This window comes from Cucumis melo, chromosome 4, assembly GCF_025177605.1.
Source record: "Cucumis melo cultivar AY chromosome 4, USDA_Cmelo_AY_1.0, whole genome shotgun sequence".
NCBI lineage: Eukaryota > Viridiplantae > Streptophyta > Magnoliopsida > Cucurbitales > Cucurbitaceae > Cucumis > Cucumis melo.
This window is the reverse complement of record NC_066860.1, coordinates 32,502,378-32,528,696: the sequence shown is the minus strand read 5'-3', so window position 1 is coordinate 32,528,696 and position 26,319 is coordinate 32,502,378. Positions and strand designations below refer to the sequence as shown.

General features: G+C 31.4%; 3 protein-coding genes across 4 annotated transcripts; all 3 read right to left on the bottom strand.

Annotated features, from left to right (window-relative positions):
- Window positions 1-441: 441 nt before the first annotated feature.
- On the bottom strand, window positions 442-8,724 carry LOC103486595 (uncharacterized). Of its 2 annotated transcripts, none has more exons than XM_051084129.1 (14): window positions 8,176-8,724; window positions 7,944-8,070; window positions 7,771-7,811; window positions 6,857-6,947; window positions 5,824-6,665; window positions 5,106-5,237; window positions 4,546-4,618; window positions 4,195-4,234; window positions 4,010-4,082; window positions 3,518-3,583; window positions 2,882-2,959; window positions 2,617-2,789; window positions 2,139-2,185; window positions 442-1,627 (listed from the first exon to the last, which is right to left on the bottom strand). In XM_051084129.1, the coding sequence occupies exons 1-14, from the start codon at window positions 8,613-8,615 to the stop codon at window positions 977-979; spliced, it is 2,874 nt and encodes a 957-aa protein (XP_050940086.1). In that variant the 5' UTR covers window positions 8,616-8,724; the 3' UTR covers window positions 442-976. The 2 variants fall into 2 exon arrangements, with proteins under 2 accessions (XP_050940086.1, XP_050940087.1); XM_051084130.1 differs by having other exon boundaries at window positions 8,003-8,070; window positions 8,176-8,325.
- A 1,254-nt stretch (window positions 8,725-9,978) lies between these two features.
- Window positions 9,979-12,368, bottom strand: LOC103487143 (cytochrome P450 94C1-like). The gene is made up of 2 exons (XM_008445364.3): window positions 11,523-12,368; window positions 9,979-10,883 (listed from the first exon to the last, which is right to left on the bottom strand). The coding sequence occupies exons 1-2, from the start codon at window positions 12,229-12,231 to the stop codon at window positions 10,105-10,107; spliced, it is 1,488 nt and encodes a 495-aa protein (XP_008443586.2). The 5' UTR covers window positions 12,232-12,368; the 3' UTR covers window positions 9,979-10,104.
- A 5,448-nt stretch (window positions 12,369-17,816) lies between these two features.
- On the bottom strand, window positions 17,817-24,030 carry LOC103486596 (GDSL esterase/lipase At5g03610). The gene is made up of 5 exons (XM_008444603.3): window positions 23,871-24,030; window positions 23,527-23,778; window positions 19,963-20,240; window positions 18,828-19,143; window positions 17,817-18,192 (listed from the first exon to the last, which is right to left on the bottom strand). The coding sequence occupies exons 1-5, from the start codon at window positions 23,923-23,925 to the stop codon at window positions 17,984-17,986; spliced, it is 1,110 nt and encodes a 369-aa protein (XP_008442825.1). The 5' UTR covers window positions 23,926-24,030; the 3' UTR covers window positions 17,817-17,983.
- Window positions 24,031-26,319: the final 2,289 nt, after the last annotated feature.

Below are 26,319 nucleotides of genomic sequence, written 5' to 3'. Positions count from 1 at the left end.
GATTTTGTGAATATGATATATTATTATTAATAACAAACCTAATAGCATGTGTGAACTATCAGAAAATGAGAGCTAAAACTTTAAATACATATTAGTCTTTCAAGTTTCTACGTCGATTTTGTCATATAAAAGGGAAGAAAAAGAATAATTATGTAAAAAGATATATATATTTCTAAACAATTTTTAGAGGAAAAAAAAAAACAATTCCTTCCCCATTATGTCTTAGGTACAGTGCGAGTTGGATTAGTGATATTTACATAAGTTTGTATGTACAAGTTGAGTTTATTTCGATAACCTCTTATTCGAACGGATTTCAATGATCTTCCTATTCAAGAGGATTATTTCATTTCAAATCCTTGAAGATTCGTAAAAATGATCTATACTGATATTTCATTTCAAACTCCTAAAGAGCCTCATAAAATTATGCATACTGATACAAAGTTAGGAAGGAAACAATATTTGAAAGCTCATTTACAATATAGAAGAGTTAAGAAAAACAGATTACATATAAATAAGAAAATAATCAAGCTCCGATAATAGCCTTATTTACTAGAACCTCATCTTCTAGACGAACAGCCTCACGACATATTAAACCCGACACCCATTAGCTAAGGAGGCGAGCTTTGCGTCAGTTATTTTAGAATACACAATTGGCTAAAGTTTTACCATAACTGCTGATGTTCCTCTAACTATTCAAGTTTATCTGCTAAGGCTCTTGAACTTCTCTTATTAAATAACCTTCCTAGTTATTGGTCTTCTGCAAAGGTCATGCTCTTTTATTCGTTTAGCTGCTCCTCTAATTTAAGCCTATTGAGGATGAAAGCACTGCAGGTCGATGGCAATAACAATTATTCCAATTCGAAATGGCTTCTCTGATCTTACAACTGTACAAAGAACTGAGCAAGAGCACAAGTCGCTTCGTGAAAATCAGCTGCCCAATAAACATTTTTAGAAAGCCATTTTTTTCAAATAAATTTCATTTTTTCTTCATCAACTTCATATCGAGGGCCGACAGCACCATCTCCTGACAGCGTAGAATTCCAGATGCTCCACCGTAGCACAACCATTTTTCACTCCCCATGTTCATGTTCCATCTCACTCTATGCATTGCAACTGATTTGGGAGGAAGATTTTCAAAGTGATCCCCCGAACTGGGCACTACGTCAGCATCCATCCGTGCTTCTAAGACAGCATCTGTTTGTGCTTCTACGTCAGCATCTATATGTGCATCATCTTTAGGCTCAACGTTACATTCCAATTCTAGGTTCTCAACTCCCTTCTTCTTGCACTTCGGTTGAGTTCGGTTCTTCTTCTTGGTGGACATCGGTGTATCCTCAGATCCAGATTCAACACCGACATCGACATCCGAGCAAATGGCTGCTTCATTTTCCAATGTTGAAGCTGTGGCTGTTTTATGATTTCCTTCATTAGACTGCATTGAATCAGATAAAATAGCTCGCATGGACAGTGGGTGTTCAGATTTGTTGGACAGCTTTTTCAAAGGGATTGGAACATTTGGTGGTGGCGAGCGGAATGTAATAATTGATTCCTCCTCGGTTAAGTATTCACATACATAATGTGGGGTGCGATGGCGTGAATTCTCTTTGTCCGCTGCTTTCGTAGTAAGCTGATAATTAAACAAGAAAAAAAACCAAATAATGAAATGATAATTCAAGGTATGATTTGAAGTGGTATCAATTATCTTCAACTCCATCTGTGGTCCATAGAGAAAAAGAAAGCATATATGAACTCTTCAGCTATTTATATACTTCAACTATCAAAACTAATTTTTATGGCAAAAACCTCTTTATCAAAGAATTGATAATTTTCAACTGATCAAACAATGCATTTATTATTTTAATAATAAAAAGAGGGATTGCTGAAACCATCCCAAGACCTGGGATAGGATGCCTTTGTCTAGACCCCTTTTGTAATTCTCTCCTTCAAAGGAGAAGTAGTTTATTATATTAATATATACACACATAAATAAATACTTAGCAGCAAAGTAGAATAAACTAACAGAACTATAAGCTAAGATTAAAAAATAAAATAAAATAACTGAGACCAAATAAATTACAAGTGCCGAAGAGGCAAACTTTCACCTCCATAGCAAAATCTACTGTGCAAGTTGAACTTACTTGGAAACGGACAACAGCTCCGTCAGCACCGCAGTATGCAACCATGCCTGAAATAATCAGTTGCTATATCTTAAATGTACATGATAAAATTCAAATATTCACTTGATTGTGTTGAAATTTAAAAATTAAAAGTAAAACCAAATCAGACATAATGATAATGTGAGACAATTGTTGTTTATTTCCGCACGGCTGAAATTAAAATCAAGACAGGCATAAAACCACACAAATGAGAATGCGTTTTTCATCTGTTTAATGACATGAAGAAACATAAATAATCAGGAGAGCGATAGCAATATAAACACATTTTCAGTTAACAAGACTAACGCTGCACTAGAGCTGTAGAGACCTCAGACCACTGATGACAGTAATAAACGTAAACCAATTCAATGGCAAATGGAAAACCCAAATTACAGTTGTTGATGTTAAAAATTAGATCTGTCGCAAACTAAAGCTAACAAACCATGAATTACAGATATACCTGTCTGCCTTGACACTTGAATACTCCAGATGGCATATGATGAACAAATGTAAGTGTGTAAACCTTTTTGTTTTATCGCTGTAAAGGGTTGGCCAGTTGCTGGAACATCATTTGCAGCCTTTAGCAAACTGAGAAGTCTCAATGTTCCATCATCAAAGGATAAAAAAACGCATCTAACCAGAATAGGTTCATTGTAAAAAAAGACAGTTAGTAATACCATACATTAACGTGGCTAACCTGCATTCTATCGAGATAAAGTATGTACCTAGGATTAGGAAGCCAATCCAGACTATATATAATCCTCGGTGCTGGATGAAGGTCCCACAAGGGGCGGAAAGGATCTCTGATATAATATTGTAATGATTGATATCAGATTGCCACTGAGTTGAAATGAAACAATATAATGTGAACTGAAAACCAAAATAATTCAAAACATATGCAATGATCTCAGAATAAATGGATTAAGAAATCGTATCATTAGAGAACCTTCCTGTGTTCCACATGGAAGAAAAGGAGAAAAAAGCGTTTGCAAGGATGAAAAAGATGCTTTGATAGATTTTTCTATTCACTATTGTTTTGACTAATGATGTTATAAAAGTTATCAGGACTTTCACAAATCACAATTATGTCTTCTCTTATTGCCAATTGGAAATGATTTTGGCAAGCAGGAGCTTTTCGTCTTTGTAATTCCACCTCATCAATCAACACAATTCTCCACTAGGTGTTTTCTGAATAAGATGCCCTTCTAGCATAGTTTAGTTCACTTTTACCTTGTCAGGTGGAAACTTTTTTCTATGGCCTTATATATTTCTTTCATCTTGTCTTAATGAAAACTTGACTTTATATATAATCCAAAAATAATAATAATGAAAAATAAAAGAAAATAAATAACTCCACCAACCTTAGGTCCCAAAATTTTAAACCTCCATGACCAGCAGTAAGTATCACATTTGCACTTTCGAGGTTGCTGCACATAATATGAAAATACATGAATATTTATAATTTCGACCTTAATAATATAGGATAGGTTGGTCATCTAACAGAAGAATTTTTTTTATATCTAATCCTATCCTATACTATGATTGTCAGGATGCACCCTCAACTATTTTCACCGGACAACCCATTTCATGGTTAATAGTCCAGTTATCATTCTTTGTCATCAAAGGTAAAAATGTTTTCCTGATTATGTAAACAGCACTAGGGTGGGAGGATTGGCATTGTGACCATTTTCTTAGGGTAACATTTCCTAATTACTGTGAATAAGCAGAAATGTCAATAACTAAATTTAAGAAATATGACATCCCTTTTTATTTCTACTCTCTCTCCCTCTCTGTTTTTTTTTTTTTTTTTTCCTTGGAAGGGGCGAGGGGTTGACTTGAACTCCACTACAAACCTTTCAGTTGGTGCCCATGCAACTGCTCTTATTGGAACTGTATCTGCACTAAAACGAAGTAAAGGCCTCGTATCTGAAGAAAATAAGAAGAAAATGAGGGCCATATCACTTGTAATTGCACAAGCCAAATTTTAAAGTACAAACAAGAGAGAATTAGAAACACAAGTTAAGAGAAGCAAAACAACCTTCACAAGAACTATTGGCAGAGAACTTCCACAATGCGACCTGGATGGATGAACTGAGTTTTAGTCATCATAAATTTAAAATTCAAAACAACAAGAGACAGAACTACCCAACACTGTATCAGGAATTGTCAGAAAAAGTGTTTTATCGGTATGGTGATGATTAAAAACAAGAAAAAACCTAAAAAGTATATAATTGGAAAGAGAAATCTTCAGGAACTTCAATTTTCTCACGCTCCGAACAACATTTGAGCAAAAGAATGAGTGAGCAGTTCTAGAAATATCTGAAACCAAATGAAGAACTAAGTCTCCCTGAATGCAACATTAAAAGGAAAAGGGAAATTAAATAATAACCGTTCCATCATGACATCCAGCGAGTAGATAATCATAAGGAGGTGCGAGAGACCATTCCACTGTCAGAGGGATGCTGCAGCACCAGCAATGGACAATGAATTAGCAGTAACAAAGAAAGTTAGGGACAAATAAAACTCGTGAGAAATAGTTAACACGTGATGCAATATTACCAAAATAATGACAACTGTAACAACCCAGAATATATTTAAAAGAAAAATCAATGAAAAAGTTTTCGTAATCACTTAAATATAATCCAATCAATGATATAATTTCCTTTACAGGATGTGGTTGATCGTGGAACCAAAGATTAATTCTTGGATTCAACAAGAACAAAGTGAATAGTCTTAAACGTACTTCATAAGTTCATAATACCACTCCTAACAACAGGCAAAGCCAAGAAATTCATTCAAAACAGCACCGTGATAAACTTGAACAGGCAGCCTATTCTACTTTTCAATTTATCGCAATACTGAACACATTGCACTATCTTTTCATAAAACTGCACCGTGTTAAACTTGAAGAGTTGTCATGTCATTATATTAAAAATAAACACCGGATACCTCTGTGTATTTGCAGTTCTCAACCTCGAACATCTGAAAATAGGCTTCAACTTCACAAAGCGAGGATCTGTACCCTCCCCATTGAATTTAGAATAGATGGTCTTCACTGCATGGGGAAAAGGAACCTCCCAGCTGCAATTAGTTCATATGATCAATTATTTAGTGCAGTTCCCAATAACGAACAAATATTGCAAATTATTGGAGGCACGTAGTAAACATTAAAAGTCAGAACCTTAGAACAACCAAAGGATCAAGAACAGCAATTTAACTAGGATAACACCAGTATTTTAAGAACTTACTTTGTATTGTATATAGTGTAATCTTATTTGTATAATTTCTCCAAAAACTACATACTTCAAAAGTAGTTTTTATGCTATGGCATGCTCAAAGAAAAAGTGGTTCTACTAGCAAATACGTAATGTCAAAAAATCAGATCCACTATGATAGCAATTCCGAAACTCGGTTTAGCAAGAAAAATATGGGTCATATTCAACACAAGTTTTAACTGATCTCAAAAGGAAACATCAGAGTAGATTATCCAGCATACTTCCAAATCTAACTTATTTTAAATCTTAAGCAACTCAAGAGAATAACTAAATATACGCAGGAAAAATAATAAATTAAAAGTTATGGGAAAATGGACGAAAAGAAAAGTAAAGATACGGTAAGTTGGTAACTGAGCAAACATGTCACAAGACAGTCAAAGAAGTTTAATTACACTTCTAGAGATCCATTGCCTAGCAAGACAGCAAGGTAGCCCATTCGGTGCTTGCAATTGTCAGTACATGCATTGATTGGCTTCCATTTCAAATCCCATGCTACCTTTCCATTGTGAGCTAAGCACAGTACGACTCTTGGCAAAGCAACACTCTCGGGAATAGAAAATTCAATTGAGCTAGCGTCTAAGACAACATTCTCTGAAATGTCCTTGCATAACAGATTGTCTTCCCCAGAATATTCACTTTTAACATTCTCATCCGCCTCATGATTGTTAGCAATGGATCCATCTTCTTGATACTCTGTAAGTGATGACACTCCCACGTCATCGACAAGATTCCTAGACTTAACTTTTCTTCTCACTCTCCTTTTCTTAGCAGGAACTTCATCTTCAGAATTACATGTAGAAACTTCTTGTAAGGTACTCCTCTCTCTTTCAACATTGTTTTCCAGTAATACAAAATTTTCAGTATTTTTGGGGACACCATCAATCTCAAGCAAGCTGGATGAACCAACTGGGTTTTCCATAGAAAATTCCTGAACAAGCTGGCAATTGTCACCCTTCTTGTCAGTGGATTCTTTTTGTTCCTTTTTAGGTCTTCCTCTAGGCCTCTTCGGTGGAGATGGCAAGCCTGATGCCTCCTTTTTTTTGCGCCCTGGTGGCCTTCCTCTAGGCTTCTTTGGTTGAGAAGATAAATCTGAAGGAGGCTCTCCTACATCGATCGGTTCATAGTTTTCGGTGCCATGCACTAAACACCATATCTGTACCATACCTCTTCCTGTGAGCGGGATACCCATCTTGTGATAAGAAGAACCAGGTGGATGAGCAGAAACAGCAATGAACTGTCACACAAGTTGAGTCAAATATTAACTTATAAATAGAGAGAAAATATGAACAAATAGAAATCAGAGCCTATCTAAGTGAATGAAAATGAAAGTCGTAAGTGGAGATGAATAAAACAATATTTTACACTTGAATTATAAGGTATTCATACTGTTTAGCTTAAAGAAGGGAAATAGAACAGGAGAGATACCTCACATTTGATAAGGGAGTTGGTCCTTCCATGAACTTGAGGACACCAATCTAAGGCCCAAACAGGCCCACCGACATGCATAGCAAAGTTTCTGTCAAAAAATCAACAAAAATGATTGATTGAATGTACATATCAACATCAACTGCGGAAGGCACAATTACATCAGACACCAAAAGAAATAGCTTCATTTCATACACAACAGAGAACACTATCCCACCAATGGAAACTACTGTAACTAACAGCAGAAGATATCAAAACTCAAAGTAGTACCATAAGTAACATTGTGGTGGGTGTGCTCTTTCGCGCACCTTGACTATTCTCAATAAACAACCTGCATGACCCAACAACATTTGGATGCCAAGAAAACTTCTAGAAATTAATTCTTCAGTAGGTGGCCATCATGGATTGAACACATGACCGCTTAGTTAGTTGTCAAGACCATATCTCCTTTTTCTACCACTAGATCAACCCACGATGATTATTTACTTTCTATTTAATATTAATTTCCACTTACTGAGTCTTCTTTCATATTTCAAGTCCACGTGTGTGGGGAGTGTCAAATAATACATGACTAAATTTACCCATACCCAATAACTTGAGTCAATTGGTGATTTAATAATTACATATTTTAATCACATGATGGGCAGAAAGTTCCACTCACAAATGTCTCGAGGGAGGGAATCCAACTAGTAAGAGCTTAATACTAAATTTCCATGGTATGCAGTCTTTTAGTAGTACTTGTGCATTAGATGAGGCATACAGTACCTTAGACACAGGTCATTATGTAAGCATTACATCAGTACGACCTTGAAAGTCAAATACAGATTTTGTCACTCCTTATATTTCCAACGATGGTACCAACAAAAAACATAATTTCCTAAAAAAAACAAACAAACAACCCCAGAACACCATACCGAAAATCCAGAGATGTAGAGGCTCCAGGCGGTGCTTCTTTCTGTATATCAATTAAGACTTATGTTAATTCATAATGCTGCATGAGAGTAACAGTTCATAACCTAAAAGGAAAAAACAAGCCAAGCAGCAGGAAACAAAATTATAAGGAAAACAACAGGCCTAAATCCAGCACCTTTAGAACAGCTGCAGAAGAAAATTGTGGTAAGTTTATCGTGATATCAGCATCCTTACCCTCAGGACCTGTCGAATCATTAGCGAACTTGATAGTTTTCGCCTCATAATTGTAGAACCTCCATTCCCTGATTAAATGGGATTAAATTCAATACATTGCATGCCAAGCACAAACCACAAAATCTTCACCAATCAAACATACGTTAAGCTAGTAACATGCAACCATTGAGTACCTCAAGAAAATTGTGGACGATGAAAAGCGCTGAATGTCACTTTCGTCAATTCCACCATCGCCCTCCTCTGCTTCACAACAGAGCTCAACAATTGCATCCATGGCTCTAAAATGATTTTCAACACAAGGATCAAACTCTGAAACCTTAACCTTGGGCAAAACATCATTTAAACGATCAGTGCGTTGGTGTTCGTTGACTGAAGTAGAAGTAGTAGTAGCAGCAGCAGCAGCAGCAGCAGTAGTAGCCACTGGTGTCTTCTTCTTAGCTCTTTTCTCCGGTTCCTTCTTCTCCTTAGCCGGTGGTTTCTTCTTCCCTTTGTTGGAGGTCTTCTTAGCTCTTTTCTCCGGTTCCTTCTTCTCCTTAGCCTGTGGTTTCTTCCTCCCTTTGTTGGAGGTAATGTCAGTGGATGATGGTTCTGGTGGAGATTGAAGTTCTTCCATTGCCACTTCTTCTTCTTGCTTGAGAAATTCAGGATTTTGGGTAAGGTCGTGGAGATTCGAACCCTAGCACGCCTTCTAATTTGATTTTATTAAGGATCTAATGCGTTGTGGAGTTTCGAACCCTAATCATCAGCGTATCAATCTGTAAGGCCGTACGGGGGACTACTTTCCAAACGCACAGTTTTTGTGGTAATTATATTTTAGGATAAATAATTACCTTCGTTTTGAGTTAATTCAAAGTTAATAATTTTATTTTTAAAATTTCGAGCTTTGTTTAAAGAAATTTTTTTGAAAATGTTTTGAAGAATATAATTTTGAGATTTTTTAGGAAGGTGAATTTTTAGAAGGAGAAAAAATTGGATATAGAAGTTGGAATCTATTTAGGAAGTGCTCTGAAATGTATTAAAAAGTAATTTATTTACCGAATAACTTGAGTAGTGGTTGTCGGTTACTTGTTGTGTTTATAATTGAATTTTGAAACAAAATCTTAGACTCAGTTACATTAAATAATCCCAAATAAAATAGTGATTCACTCATCCTCTCATTATCTTAGATTTCAATTTTTTTTTATATTTAATTTTCCGTATGCTTGAGTTTATTGGGTATTTTAGTCTAAATTACCTATGTAAAAGTAGGTTTAACTCGACAATAATTGATATAAATTTATTCATTTGATATTCCTTATCTCACAAATATTATTTTGTACTAAAAAAATAGTTCCTAACTTCCAACCCTACAATTATAGATTTTAGATGGGTAGTGTGGTTTGGGCTTGGGTTTGGCCCTTTAGATTTTAGCTTCATTGGTCCGGGGTCATAACCTATTTAGACTTAGGGTTCAGGCCCATTCGTGATTTGGTACTTATTTTATTTTATTTTATTTTATTTTCTAACTTTTAAGGTTATTAAACCTTGAGCTAAAATTGTATACAATCCAAATGACTTTAAAGCCAAACTCAATTGACCATAACAAAGGCACATAACTCCTATTGGGATTTATCACGATTTTTTTCTTAAATTACAATTGGAGACAATTAGTATTGCATTCAATCTTTTTTTCTTTTATTTCATCATTAATGTGATAATGAAGTAATGATTTGTGACTTATTAACATTTATCATTAATTTTTAATAGTATATTTAACTTTTCCATGAAAAATAAATATTTTTTTTAATCATTTTCGTTATTCTATTCAAATTTATATATATATATTAAACAAATTATATTTAATATAATAAAACAAGGTTTCATAATGTATATATTAATTGTTCGTTTTGTTAGTATTTTTGTGAAAGGTTGAAATATAGAAAATGTCGCCATTTTCGAAGACGTGGGGGGACTGTTGAACACGAAAATTTAGAATAAAAGCTAATACCTATACCTTTCATTTTATAATTAATTGTAGACATTATTTTATATGATGCTGACGTTATCAATAAAAAATAGATATAATCAATAATTTGATCACCATGCAAAGTGCTGTTTAGTGATCACTCCCATTTTCTCTTCTTACTAACTAAAACTTTGAATCCACCGCAAAAGGTTGCAGTGAGGCCAGGGGAGAATCGCGGGGGCGCCACAGACGAGGGTGTTGTAGATTGGATTCGAAAATGCCGAATAACTGAAAGTGCTACAATTTTCAACTCAAACAGAGCCATTTCTTTCCCTAAACAAAACCGAAATCCCCCTTGAAATATGGGATACTTGAACGGATTTTCAGGACAAAATATGTTGTTTTTTAGCCATCTTTCTGGGTTGAACTCGAGGCAGTTTGTTCCCCAAATTTGCTCCACTCGACCCATAGCATAAGGATGGTAACTGACTCGAGTCCCACGTCGAACGAACGTTCCATCGGGTAAAATGTCGTCGTTTTGGCAAAGCTTGGAGTCGAACTGAATGGGAGGATACAACCTCATGGACTCGAAGATAGCAGCTTGTAAGTAGTGGAGATTTTGTATTTGGTCAAAGGATGTAGGGTTTGAGTTCGGGCCAATGACTCGATCAGCCTCGAGTTGGATAGCAGACTCTACGGTAGGATGGGAGGAAATGACCCAAAAGAAGCTAGTGAGGGCAGAGGCAATAGTATCACGACCGGCTAAAAGAAAGCTAACAACGATGTCTCGTAAGAAAGTCTCGTCAGACACAATTCGCATAAATTGAGAGAGGAGGTCTCTATGGGTCGAGAATCCTAATTTTCTTCTTTGTCGAATTACTTCACGAGCCAACATGTTTATTAACTTTATTGCTTTCTTAAGTTCCTTCTCTCTCCCTACAAAATGACAAAAAAGAAAAAGTTGATTTCTTTTCAACAATGAATGTGAATAACAAGGGAAACAACAAAATGAATCTTTACCCATCAACGTCACTTTTAAGATCCATTGGCATTTGATATAGAATATAAAATATAGTTGAATATAATGTATGAATACCCATCAACTCCAAGTTTTATGATTTAGTGGTCCTTTGATATAAAGTGTCATACTTACTTTTGATATCCATTTATTGAGTAGTGACAATCTTTGAAGCTCACCCATGAGTTTCATATTTCATAGTGAACAAAATTATATTATGAAGTTGTTCTCTAAATCATTCATATTAGAAAATCTATTAAATATACATCAAGTAACTTAATAAACGATCTAATAACATGCAAAATAAAGATGAATATAGCTTAGAAAACACCACATTTTAAAAAGATCTTTCTATCAAGAATCCTAACATTTGCATTTGGATGAATTTTTTACCTCAACCATTCTATCACATTCACAACTTCACATTCTGTTAATTTTACCATGATCATAGCTAAATTGACATACACCATCTTTCGTCAACGGTTTTACACTACATGTCGTCAAATAATGATAATAAAATCGAATTTCAATAGGTTTTAGTATCTCTTAATTTGTACCTAAGTTGAGCATTCGCTTGATTTTCCAGATCAACGGCGGGACCGCCATGGCTCTTTCAGCAGAAAGCTTAGAAGCAAGATCGAAGGCGACGGCGAAATCCGACATGGGAAGCGACAGCTCCAAGCACATTGGATCCAACCCAAATGAAAACTTACAAATACTATCAAAAGCAAATCTTCTAAACACATCTTGTAAATCCAAAGCTCCGCCACTGCCGCCATCGGCAACCGACGAAAGAAGCGGCAAAAGGCGGGAATGAATCTCCTGAGAAACAATTTCAAAACAGTAGGATCTAATCGACTGTTGACCAAGCTCAATAATCGCCATTTTCTTCTGGAACTGCCACAAATCGCCATCGACGTTGAAAATCCCACGGCCCAAAAAATCGCCAAGAATCGAGGAGAATATTTTCCCTTTTGGGTAATTTTCAAATTTTGTCTTGAGAATGTATTCCACGTTGTCGGGATTGGCCGTGATCGTGTTCCTTAAAACGTGGATGTGAATGGTCTTCGTCGGAGATTGCCGAAGAAGATGAGAATACCAATCACAGAGGTTATGGAAATCTTTTGACCAAGATGAAGCCAAATAAGCTTGGCATATTTCACAGCTGCATAGAAATTTTGACCTCAAAAGAAAGAGGATTATAAAGATGAGTATAAGAAAAAAGAAAAAGAGAAGAATTGGGAGAAGAAGAAAGAAAATTTCCATGGTAGAAAACAGAGGATGAAGAAGAAGAAGAAGAAGAAGAAGAAGAAGAAGAAGAAAGAAAGATCAAGGTTTTAATGGGTCTTTTTTTGTAATGCTTTTTGGGTAGCTAAGAGAGAAAAAAACAACATGAAAAGCTTGTTGTTAAAACAAGAGAATAATATTTGAAATGTGTTTATTAACACTTTGGTTTTAGGCTTCTTATTATTAATTTGAAGAAACCAAAAGTAATTTTTAAAAAATTTGATTCAGTAAAAATTAGGTTTAAAAGTGTCAAATCAAAAGAGGGGATTAATTTTAAATACATAAAATAGTAGTTAGAAGTGATTTTAAGGAATCACAATTAACATGTTTTTAAATTGGTGATTAAATTTTATATTTTTGTTTGTTTTCTAGGGATGGAAAGATGAGGAAAGGTTGTTGGATGGTGTGCATAGTAGTTTTGGTTAAGAGATCCTATTGGTAACTAGTTGGGCATGGAAGTGAGGGATGGACAAAAAGGAAAAACACATGAGAAAGTTGTGGCCTTTTATTAAAGTAATGCGAAATAAATCTAACTTATGTTTTTAAAGCTATCCATCTATCTTTTATATACCTCTTTTTTCTTTACATTCAAAAAAAGTATACGAAATTAAAGATAATACATGACACGACTAGTTAAAGATATCGCTAATATTTAACATAGTTCAGTTGATACATGAAATATTAATCAATAAATTAGATATGTAAATCTTTTTATAAAATAAAAATTAATTAAATCTAGTTATAGATACTATGCATCTTCCTAACTTTCTATTTTAACTATTTGTATCATGCTCTCGCATATGTTAATTGAATAAGCAATACAAAATTGAATTTATGAACTTTAAAGATTATTTAGCATTTTTATTATTGAAGTTAAGTCGATAACGATGTGACCTTGTTTACTAGATAGATGTTAATTAATTTTGCATTGAATGTCAAATAGTTAAATAGAGATAGAACTAATTAATCTACCAAATCGTATACAATTCTAAACCATACAAAAAGTTGTAGGGTATGTTTAAGGGTCATATTTAGGATGCCAAAAAAGTCACTTTTAATATGCTTAAAATTAGTTTTCTTTTTCAAATTATAGTGTTGGGTAATTACTTTCTTTTAAAATTATGTTTTTATTTTTAATTTTATCTTTTTCTCCATATCTTTACGCCTATTTTTTTCTTTAATTTTGTTCGTTTTGTTCTTTCACTTTTGGTTTTTTTAAAAGAAGTAATATACACACAAAAATACATTTTTGTTTTTAAGTAAGGTAACTTTGTTTCGAAAGAATGATAGAATTATGTCGATAGAAACGAATAGAAAATTAACACAAAAATTGGTTCTTTGTGGTCACAGTTTCCTTGTTCTATGACATATTCTTATCCTTATGTATGATTGTATTATTGCAATTTTTTAAATTCAATATTTAAAAATAGGTCATTTCCATTATAATATATTTTAGTAGGGATTGTATGTATTACAAAATGACAAGAGAAATTTTTAAATATTAAAAAAAATGCCAAACTATTTAGAAATATATATATATATATTTCATAAAACAAAACTACTAAAACTACTAAAAAACAAAATTATTACACTTGATTTTTTCTATAAAATATAAATATTTATCAATTTTGTATCGATGATATTAATAACTTTGTATTAGTTTCTATCAATGTTAGATAATTCATCTATCTAAATGGTAAGAATAGTAGAAAAATTTACTATATAGCTTGTATATAATTTAACACATTTTTCTATACTTAAAAAGATATGAATTTATAATATTTTAAGTTTGATAGGTAGTTAGTCCCTCAAAGTATATCGTTTTAAACACTTCTTTAACTAAGATCTATTTCAGTTAAAATTGATAATAATAATATTTATTATACTTGGTCGTAAATATTTTATCAAATGTTCTGTTTTGTATTATTAAATAAAAAAATGATTATTTTAAAAAATAAAATATTTGCAGGCATGTAACCACATGCCTGCAAATATTTTATTAATTTGTGCTGCTCTCATTTACACTTTTTTTTTACAGAAAAAAATTAAATATTTTGATTAATTTCAAATATATTTAATAAAAAAAATTTATTTAAAGAGAAAAAAAATTAATAGAATTTGGTGAATTTAAAAATAGGAAAGGAGGAATATTAAGAATAAGCATATTTCCGTACGAAAGATTTAAAAATATACTATTTTCGTGTCTGTCTATGTATATATATTATTATTTGGAAATTGGAAAAGCATATTTCAAATTCCAATACAATTCCAATTCACGTGGCGCAAACAATTTCCACTCACACGAGCGCAAAATCAAATATTTACACTCACTTCGTCCCTGCTAAATTAATGTCTAAATAAATTAATAATATACAATGCTTTTCTTTGTTTTCAATTCTACTAAAACCAAAATTTATCCTAATTTGAATATTTTGTACGTAAGTTTTATTTTCTCCATGTTATCCATCACAATTTTCATATTTTAAAAATGAAAATTAAATAAAACAAAAAATTTCAGAATGAATTGGTTGAATCCCATTGAAAAAAATCATTGAAAGTATAAGAAAATTATATATAAAAAAAAAAATTGTTTGAAATATGGTTTATTAATGTATGATTGTACTGAATTTGTGAGTGTGGGTGATTGTTGGGTCTTATATCAACTCCAATAATTAATTTATTGTCATTTGTCACATCCAATTTATTTGTTAATGAAACACAATTTTATTTGATTCATTCAAATGGTTTAAAACCCAATTATGGTTTAAAAGAACTAATTTGTAGATAAACTTGAATAAAATTCAATTGGATTTTATCTAATTAGAAATATAATCATAGTAATTAGATTTAATTACAACCATACGTTAATACAACTTGGTTTATATATATATATATATATATATATATATATATATATTCCTTTCTCAACAAGTGAAATTATATTATTCCAGTGGTGGTTGAGATAATTTTTAATGAATTAATCTCTCCTAATTGAATTACAATAAAATATTAAAAAAAAAACAAATTATTTACGCGGTATAGAAAAAACAATAAGAAAACAAAATTTATTGTCTTTGATTTGTCAATAAAGATAAATATTTTATCAAATTTTTTTATTTTTGACAATTTCACTTAATTTGAAATTTGACCGACGTTTATTTGAAATATTACAATAAAAAATATTTTTGTGCAAATTGATCCACCTTTACTCAACCTATTTAGATTTAATCACAAATTGCCATTGGCAAACTTTATTAAGAAATATTTTCTTTTCATTTTTTATTTTAATTGAAGGAGTGTGTGGAGATGAATGCATATATGGGTGTTGCATCCAAGTACTATTCTATTCCCATTAGAATTTAATTCAAATTGTCAAAAAATTAAGATGAATTAATTTGATTTCATGTTCTCAAACTTTTGCAAAACTAGTATACTCTTTTGACATTTTATTTGTAAAATTCGGATTTTGCATAATAAACTTTTGTATTTTTCAAAACGTAAAGTATCAAAACCTTTCGACTCTTCTATAAAAGTTAATATTACAGTAACAAAATACTAAGTTTTGAAAATAATATATTTTAATATACCATTTCAAAAATTACACTGCCTACAACAATAATAAAAAACATACATATAATATAACGGTCTTCATACTTTAATACTCATTTCGTTTTACTTCACATACTTTTGATAAATCATAAAACCTAACATCAAACAATAATAACTAGTTTTACATTCAAACATAAAAAAATCAATTTTTAGATTTATCGAAAACTGAGAGATTACATTTTAAGATTTTAAAAATATATAAATAGAAATAAAATGGACACAAAGTATATGAACAAAATAAAAAGGAATTGTTTTTAAATATAACAAAACAAATCAAAATATTTACATATATACAAAATAACACTATCGATGACTTATAAAAATTAGTAGACTACTATCATCTATCTATCACGTACACTAATAAATACTAACAAACATATATACTAACGTCTATCACGTCGATAAAGTGTGATATTTTACTATATTTATAAATATGTTCGACAATTTTATCCTAAAAACAATTATCCAACGAAAGAATCGGTGTTCCAATTGTGGGATGGTGTACTTGAAGAGATGCAATTAATGTGTTGGGGTAGCCAACAAATTTGCATGTGGGAATGCCAACCACCAATGGACACCACTTCTAGTTGTTGTTTAAAATGTTTCTTTTCTACATTTGTGAGGTTGGCTCATTAGCTTTAATTTCATGTGATGTTGGTCACTTTGTGTGGTGCAGTACTTCCCAAAGACCAAAGCTCCGCCAAATTTAAAATTTGGTCAAAGTTGGTGAGATGAATAGTCCCTCTTTGAATGTTCTAAATAACAGCAATTGAGTTGCATGATTGTTTGTTTGTTTGTTTTCAAATGGCATAAAAGAGTTAGTAACTTCAACTTGTTGGACCAAAGACCCCCTGATTGTTTGTTTTCCAGTTGTGCCTTCATATAGGCTTAAGTTGTTGTAACTTATAAGGTAATAGTTTAAAACCCAATAGATTATGCATTCTTAAAGATAACATTAGTATATATCTCAACAATTATTAGTAACCGTTGTTGGGTCAATATTATAGTTTGTTTATCTATGATGACCTACCTACCACATTATAGACAATCTTGCATGGGTAAAGATCAATTCTAAAACAAGAACAAAAAGGACTGAAGAAGACAAGGATGTCTCTACAAATAATTATTATTCCTCTTTACTATTACAGAGAAGAGAAAATAATTACTTGTATTCTGTTAGATCATATTGAAAATTGAGTTACTCACTTAAAAACTATGAAAGGTGTTTAAATTCAACGAACTCATTTCTTTGGTAGACATCTCAAAAACTTTTAGTAATTATGGCGACAACATTTTATACTAGTAAGTATATAACAATATTTTTTTAAAAAAATTACAAATATTACGACGTTTATCCGTGATGAACATCATAATTAATAATCTTCTATTAGTGATAGACTTCTTTGTTGGTAGACTACTACCAACAATATGGTATATTATCAATAGATTTTGAAAATTGTATCTAAATTTTGTCACATTTGCAACTTTATTTATTTGCTAATATTTTTTAGAGTCGGATCGGCTTTATTAAACCCAGAGGATTAACATGCTCTATACCTTAGATTTTTAATTTTCCAAAAGAAGTAGAGAGACTAAATCATGTTAGTAAAGGTCTGATACATATTTAAGAGTACAAGAATTCAAATCTGAAACCAAAAAAAAATGTCTCGAGAAAATAAAAGTTAGTCATGAACTTGACCTAAACACATCAAGGAGTCAGAGTTAGAGACTTCAATTAATCAGAAACCATGAAAAGGCTTGAGAATACAAAAAATTAGCTATGAACTTGACCAAGAACTTGGAAAGTTTCATACACATACAGAGAGAAAGAAGAAATATTAGCTCTGAACTTGAAGAAGAAGAAGAAGAAGAAGAAGAAGAAGAAGAAGAAGAAGAAGAAGAAGAAGAAGAAGAAGATGGAGACTTACCTAAAACACCCACAAGAAAGAGAGAGGTAGAGAAATGAATACATACAAGCAAATCAGAGAGCACAGGCAAAGAGACTATGCCAAAATATTATTTTGAAAATTACATGACAGATGATCATTGAATGAATGAAATGTCTTGTCAAATTGGGAGGTCACTTATCTGATCTCTAATGTCTCTAAGTAATTTTTAAAGCTTAAAGCTGTTTTAGATTGGCTTGCAATGCAGAGTACACAGCATACCAGCCATACTGAGTAGGATGCACTTCATCCCAGAAGAACGCAGCTCCTGGATCTTCACATATCGTGTACTTCTTCTCCCCATTCGCACCCACACTCCCACACGCATACTCGCTGCTTATTCCCACGCAACACGGCTTCATTGGGTTCTCAAACTTCACATTCCCTGCACAAGTAGTTTCCCAAGTTCATCGTTACTTTCTAGAGTCAGTGTGGCTCGTCGAATTGGTATTAGATCATTTACTTCTAAGAGATCATGGGAAGTTTGTATATGTGTAATCCTAGACCTAAAGTGAGTTTGACACCGACTTCAAATTCTGCTTAGTGTTGGCTAACGTGATTCAAAGCAAACACTAAATTTATAAGCACTTATAAGTTACACTTAAAATGTTTTTGAAGTTCATTCATAATTTGTTAAGATGTGTTTAGCTTAATCGAATTATAAGAATAGCGATAATTGCAGCCAATTCAATAATGACTCTTTTTTGTTTGGAATTCGAGTGTGTAAGGGATAATAGGACCAATGATATAAACAATGTACACTCATCGCTTTGGCTACCTCATTAAGGGAACACGACTATGATCTCTATCTACTAGGCTAAACTCACTATAAGAATAGTAGTGGCTGCAATCACTCTACTGCGCTAAACATCATTCTATTTCCTTATCAACCGTCAGTGTAAACTAGGAGTGTTTAGTTGAGGAAGATCAATTCTTAGTGCAAAATTTCATTAATCAAATGGAAGTAAAAAAGTTAAACGTAGAAGATAGAAAAAGAGAGAGAGGGAACGAGAGAGTCACCAAGTTGATCTACTTTGTTGTTGAGAGCAGCCATGAAAGAGGAATAAAGATCAAGAAGGATGAAAGTGGATGCAGAGGGATCTTTGACTTCAGAGTTGAGTTTAGCCACAGATTGCTGCAACAGTAGATTGTGGAAGTTGACAAGTTGATTCTGAGTTGAATTACACTGTTGGAAGGAGGATGCAACTGTGGTGCTGGGAAGGCAGCCCAATGGCTCAAGAGCTGTCACCACTATCTTTGGGACCCCCAACCCATGGATGCGCCTCAGGTTCACCTCTAGCTGATTCACCACTTTCGTTATAAATGGCTGCCAGCCCTGCCATCAGCAAAATCAACTTGTTTGTTAAGCACAATTATTCTAGTTTAGTTTGTTAAGCACACAATCTTTTTGTTTTCGATTAGAAGAAATCCTCGACAAGTTGTACCCATTTTTCACTCTAATCACTCTTAAAAAAAATTTAGAAAATATTCAAGAAAAAGGATAAAAGAGGAGATTGCATAAAGCAAATTGTAATTGGACAATTAGATGGATCGCAAAAAAATGGATATAACCCAAGATACACCAATGTTTTTTTTTTCTTTTAGATTTTGAAATTCAATCTTAGAACCACGGCTAGCGACCATCAGATTTTTTCTTAACCAACTTTCTACCAATGTTTAAAAAAATTTGTTTAGTTTTGAAAAACTTTTTTTCTTTAAATTTGATTAATAATTAAAAAATAGGTTTGTTTAGTAAGTAATTTACTTTTTTTTTTAGAAAAAAAAAACCCTTTCTAAAATTATAAAAAATAATGGAAATGAAAAAAAAAAAAACAGTTTTTAAAAAATAAATTTTATTTTTGAAAAAATAGTAAACACTATTTAAATTATCCTAAGTACCATTATATTCTCATTTTCTATTTACCTTTTACATCTACCGAAGGAATTCAATTTTGAACCCAATCTTTCAATTTAATCTACGTTTTACGATTATATCATTGAAATTCAATCCCTTAACCCTACACCACAAACACCTCGAATCTCACCACTTATATGAATTTTGATGCCTTAAGTTAAATAGTGGTTAATATATTTTCAAACTTTTAATCCACATTAGGGTTTATAAATTAAGAAGCTAAGTTTGGAGGTAAAAAACCTGAGGAGATCCATTAGTGGCTTGGTAGACACTGTAATCGTTGCCGGCGAGAGAGACGAGCGCCACAGAGGACAGCAAGTCACGGCCGGTGAAGGTCGATTCGCCGACCAACTGTTGGAGAAAATCGATCTGAGTGCTCATGTTAGGGCTCGTTACAAACGTATTGAACACACCGGTCCCGCCGTACGCGAAGTTCATACCGTATTTCAACTGTCCTAGTCCGAACCCTACTTTCCGCCATTTGTACGGTATCGGAGACTTCACCTTCAGATACTTGGCTGCATTTTTCAGAGAGAAGATTTTCAATGAGCCAACAGTGCTGCATAGTCGAACCGATTTTGATGAATGGTCTCTTCCCAGAACAAAAATTGGAATTTTTTACGTACATCGATGAGAGATTATCCATAAATGCATCAATTATTTGGTCCACTTTTCAAGAGATAGTTCATATGTTTTTTTCTTTTAGACATTTTGCTTGTGTCATTTACTGGCAGAATGACCAAGATAATCCGATTGCATGCGTGTTTGACTGGTCAGCTCTCCGCCCTCACGACTACGGTTCAAACACTTCATAAACCTAATCCTATTCTTCTAATCATGAATTACTTCCGACTAAAAGAATACCCGTAACACAATTGGTTAATGATAAAAACAAATATCCCATTTTGTAATAATTATAGAAAAGTTATTTGAAGAATCGACGCAAATACGAAGTACTAAACTTTTCTTAAATATTGATGATACGAACATATCTTTTTTTTTATCTATCCAACAAAACTCTATCAAATTATTCAAGTTGCCAAACAATTCTTTATTACATAATTAACCCAACTAGGAAGGAAGTATATCATTAATATGTTAAAATGCTAAATTAACATTTTTTATACTTATTTATTTTGTAATATCATAGACAACACATATGAAACCGAAGTGTTTTTATTTCTTTTAATACAATTCTACATTTTAAAATTCCATATTCAGAACCGATACACCAATAATAAAGACAACTTATTTTTAAAATTTACAAGACCACATTAAACATAAAACCAAATTATATATCCGAACCAAAATAGATCTTTAAATTGTCCTTTTAAAACGAACAATTCATGAATGAAGTAGATACATAACGACTAGACACATAGTTTCAACCAAAAAAAAAACTAATGCTTACAACATTGCTTTAGGACAATAAAAATTACAACATGCAAGTTAGAATTTCACAATCGACTATTAAAAAATGTCGACAAAAAAATAAGCACTTAAGTTATACTTAACCATAGAAATAACTTTAACAACGTGTCTTTATGAGCTAAATGAGGTTGTGATTGACCTTTTTATCTTCCTAATATATTTGAATTGACGTTACAATAAAATATTAATTTTAATAAAACCCCATAAACTAATTCAACTTGAAGATTCCAATAGATTTAAATTCAAACTAATGTAAAAGAAGTTGTTGGTTCAATTAAATCCCAAATTTTGAATTTATACTTGAATATACTTTTATGGGTCAAAGTATGATACATATAAATTAGAAAAAAGAAAACAGAGGAACGATTAAAAAGGGGGGAAAAGGACAAAGGGAAGAAGATGGTGATGATGAGGATAAGGAAAGAAATGTAAGTGAAAATGAAGTTCGTGTCCAAATTTGTTTAAATGGAAGTGAAAAAGTAAGAGAAAGGGTGTGTGTCATGGAAAAAAGAAAAGGGTAATGCTAAACTGACATATCCAAAAGACACAGCCATCCCAATACCAATTTTAATTTTAATTTAATAAATAAACAAAAGTAAAAGAGCAAAAATTATATAAAAAAAAAATTATAAAAAAAAGGAAGAAAAAAGCTGAATCAATAATGCATCCATTCTTTTATTTTTACAGCCAAAAAGTGTCACTCCCTGACTTGGCAATTATCCCTTCCAAATATTGCATTTTTATTTCCCTTTCTGCTCAATTTTTTTTTAAATCGTCAAAAATAATAAAATAAAATAAATATTATTAAAAGCTATTTAAATTAATTCTCTGGATATTTAAATAAGTGATTATCAAAATTTCAATTCAAAGAAAAACGCCTAATGTCGAATTAATCAATAAAATTCTTACGTTTTGATTTAAATCTTTTTAAGTATTTATTATTGTTATCGGTTATATTTTCATCATCATCATTATTTTTTTTATCGAGATCACTCGTTATGTACTAACGCAGGAGAAACTTATGTTTATTTAGTTTGATAATTTGATTTCTTAATTAATTTTTAAATTTAGTTTGTTTTTTTCCCTCTTTTACAATAATATTCAAATTCTTAAAAAAAATCCAACCTACGAAAAATTATTTTTAGATACAATAAAATTAATCAAAATATTTACAAAATATAGATATTTTATTTATAATTTGTTGTTGATTTTTCGAGGTGTGTATACACATTTAAAAACAAATCATAGATGTGTGTGTGTGAAATTAAGATAAATTGGTAAAACCAAAGTCAAAAAAAGAATATTAGACAAAAGGAGTAATATAGTGAGCAAGGAGGAGCCCACCACCTCCATTGATTTTTTTTTTTATTTTTTTTATATATGTATATATATATACAAATAATAATTAAATTTATTAAAGCAAATCTGAATCACTTTGTGTCCATAAAACTAAAGCTAAAGATCTGTGGCCTTAAAAAATAAAGCACATTTTTCTTTATTTATTTTTCAACCTCTTTTGAATATTATATTTTGTTTCTAGACTTACCTTTAATCATACAATAATGCTTTTTCTTTCATTTACATTTTAATTCTTTTGTTTTTAAAATCCAAAAAGATGCTTCTTCCCTATTTTATCTCTTGTTAATTTTTAGATCCACATTTCATTTCCATCTTTGCTTTCTAATATATATTGATTCTAAATGTAAAAGATGCTTATTCACTAGTTTTAGTATGGCTTTAGATCCATTTGACTATGATCTCTGCTTTATATTTTCATAACTAATTTTTTTTTCTTAATTCTTATTTATTTTTTGAAAAAAATAAATATGTTGTGTATTTATCACTTTCTTTATTTTGGTATTCTTGTGTGTGGGGTCGTTTGGTGGTCAAAAGCCAAATTTGTTTTTAAACCACAATGACATGAATTATTAGCTTTTTTGTTTTTATCTTGAAAAATAGTTGAATATTTAGTTAGTTTGAAAGAGAAGGGGGAAATTTTTTCAAAAATAAAATTTCTATAAGATAGTAAAGAAGTTTTTAAATAAAATTTAGGTCACAAAACGATATTGAAACTTGCACTAAGTATTCTACTAGTGTCTAACCTTTTAATTATCTAGGATTTAAAATTTATTTATTTTATAAAAGCTTAATCTACCTATTTATTTGTCTTGAAAAAAAATATACCCTATCTACCCAAATTTTAAACTAAAAATATTTTGATGATTTATTACAAAATTATCGGGGCAAACAAACAACTAAAAAAGTTATAAAGCAATTAACAACTTAATTTACCCAATTAATTAAGCTTAACCATAAGAAAATGTAGTAAAAATAATAATAAAAAAAAACGGATGGTAAAGTTTAGAGAGTTACCTAAGTAGTCGGTTAAAACACGGCCATCGGAGAAACGGCCGGTGGGTTTACCGGGAAAAGTAATTCCATAGGGATACTGCCAAGATTTGGCCGCCGGTTTCCGGTTGTTTCCGGTGTCCACGTAAGAATCGCCAAACACAAACATCTTCCTAGGATTGGAATCCGACAACTCTCCACCTCCAAGACTCTGACTCCTCCGCTGCTCACGGTGGGCGCCCCCACCGGCCGACACCCAAACCACCCCATATAATTCTGCACCCAAATTTTTTATTAAAAAAAATGATTAGAGAGAGAAGAAGGGGTTAGGGGGGTTTTAGAGAGAGAGAGTGGGGGAAGAGGGGAACCTGGGAGGAGAGAGAAGCAGAGGAGATAGAGAGAGAGGAGCTTTTTGGAGTCCATTAAAGGAAGCTTAGACTTGGAATTGGAATCTCTTTGAAGTTTGAAGTTTTTTTTTTTTTTTTTTGGCAATTTGTTTTATGGAGTTTGGAAAAATGGGGAGTGTTTGCTTGGAGACTGTACTCTTTATGTTATATAGGAGAGGAAAGAAAGGCAAAGTTCACTAATGATAAACTCACCTGTCTGTCACCTTTCTTACGTCAACCAACTCCATGTTTTGTCAAACTTTTGCCCATACGTCATTCTTTAAACTTCCATATTTTGCCGTTTAAGCCTTTCTTCGCTTCTCCTTTGTTCTTAAGGTACCATTTTACCCCTTTTTTTCCATATAAATTTATATTCTAAACTAATAATTACATCCATCTAAATAATAGTATTTATTTATATCCATCGAACATTAAACTTTCTGAAATTTTGTAATCGTTTCTCATGTGTTGTTACTTGGAAAAATATTACTAAATCTTGTACGTGTATTAAATAAACATTTAGGAGATGTTTAGGTCAAACATTATCTAAAATTATAATAATCATAATTTGTTGCGATGAATGCTATTAAAAAGTTTCTAATTAGTTATTTCAAAACCTCTACTTGCTATTTTATTTTCATTGTTTTTTTTTTTTTTTTTTGCTACGGTGTTTATTATTTACTTGTCAAACCACAATATTTTACCCATCAAATAAATATTATTACAACTCAAATTAAAATAATCATATCTCAAACACAAACTATTATAACATAACTATAATAACCTATGGTTATAATAACTAACCCATGGTCATCAAACGTTCCCTTAAACTTTTATAAGTCAATCAATTTAAGACTCTTGAAACGAACTATAGAGGATTTTGATACAATTTTTTATATTTTATAAATAGTTTTAACTTTTTGTTATATTAAAAAGAATATTTTTTTTTTCTTTTGACAAAATATAAAAGAGGACGTAAATTGGGTATGGTATGACAATTCATTTCATCACCATCAAAGGGGAAAAGATTTATGTATTCATATCCTTAAAAGATATATCCTAAATTTATTTTCATCGTACTCATTAAATTATATACCAAGAAATTAAATAATATTATGAACCATTGAACAAATAATATAATTGCAGACGTTAGTTAAAAGCTTTGAGGAAAAAGTTGAGAATGATAAAACAAATATAGTAATTAATTAACAAATAGGGTAATTAATTAAGGACCGTTTTGTATATTAATATTCTTGAGAATATTATTATACGAAAGTTTGGAAAAGAATCTAAATATATATAAAATTGAAATTCGACATCAATGTCTTACTACTTAAGTTAGTGTCAACACAACTTTAGGATAATTATTAAAGAAAAGTAATGAATATATATACACTTTATTTTTATTCTATAAACAATACATATTGTAGTAGTTGAATATATAGTTTATAAACACTAAAATATAAAAACAATCAAATCACGAAATCCTTTTAGTATAAATTGGGAGTGCGATATTTAAATCGAGATCTCGTTCTCTCTTTGACGTACGATCAAAATAACCAAACTTGTCGTAAAGATTATTATTAATTATATAAATTGATTGCTTTTATATAAATGTGGAGTTTTAGAATAATGTAGAGTAAGAATATGATTTGAAAATATATTGTTTCTACTATGTCACATCTAATACCTTGGAAATGAATTAAATTCATTAAAATTTGTTGGTGAATCCTTGTATTTCGTATTCAAATATATGTATATTACAAAAACATAATAAAACAAATGTTTGGGGTCGATAAAACTTTAGCTCAAATAACATTCAAATATATTATACATGATCAATATATGATTTGAATTGTCCCTTACCTAATTAACGTATTAAAAAAAAATGATTGTGACTACAAAGTTTTTGAACCTTAAATTAAAACGCAACAAACAACAATAAAAAAAATGTTTAGTTTTGTGGGAGGCACGCGTTATTTTTAGCTCATGAAAACTTGAATTCAGACTATTTATAATTTAAAAATATGAATATTAAATAGTTTAGAGATCGATACATTTTACTTATAGATTTTGGTACACTAATGTTAGCTAACATATAATCATCAAACGCATTTTGAAAAAATGGTTCGAATGATAACATATAAATCATCAAACACGTCTCAAATTCAGCTTATAGTTGAAAAATGGTTCAAATATAATTTAGTTTTTATTCACTACCTTAATTTAAATTTTCATTTTTAGATTCCTTTTATACCGTTCCCTAATGCATTTTTTTAAGAAATAAATATACTTCATAAAATAATCATCCGGTTTTTAATCTCATTTCAAAGGACCCCAAAATCAAAACCTTTTGCAAAGTTAATTATTAATACCTTTGAACAATATTACTCAAAAAGACCACAATCAATGTAAGAAACCAATAAACACA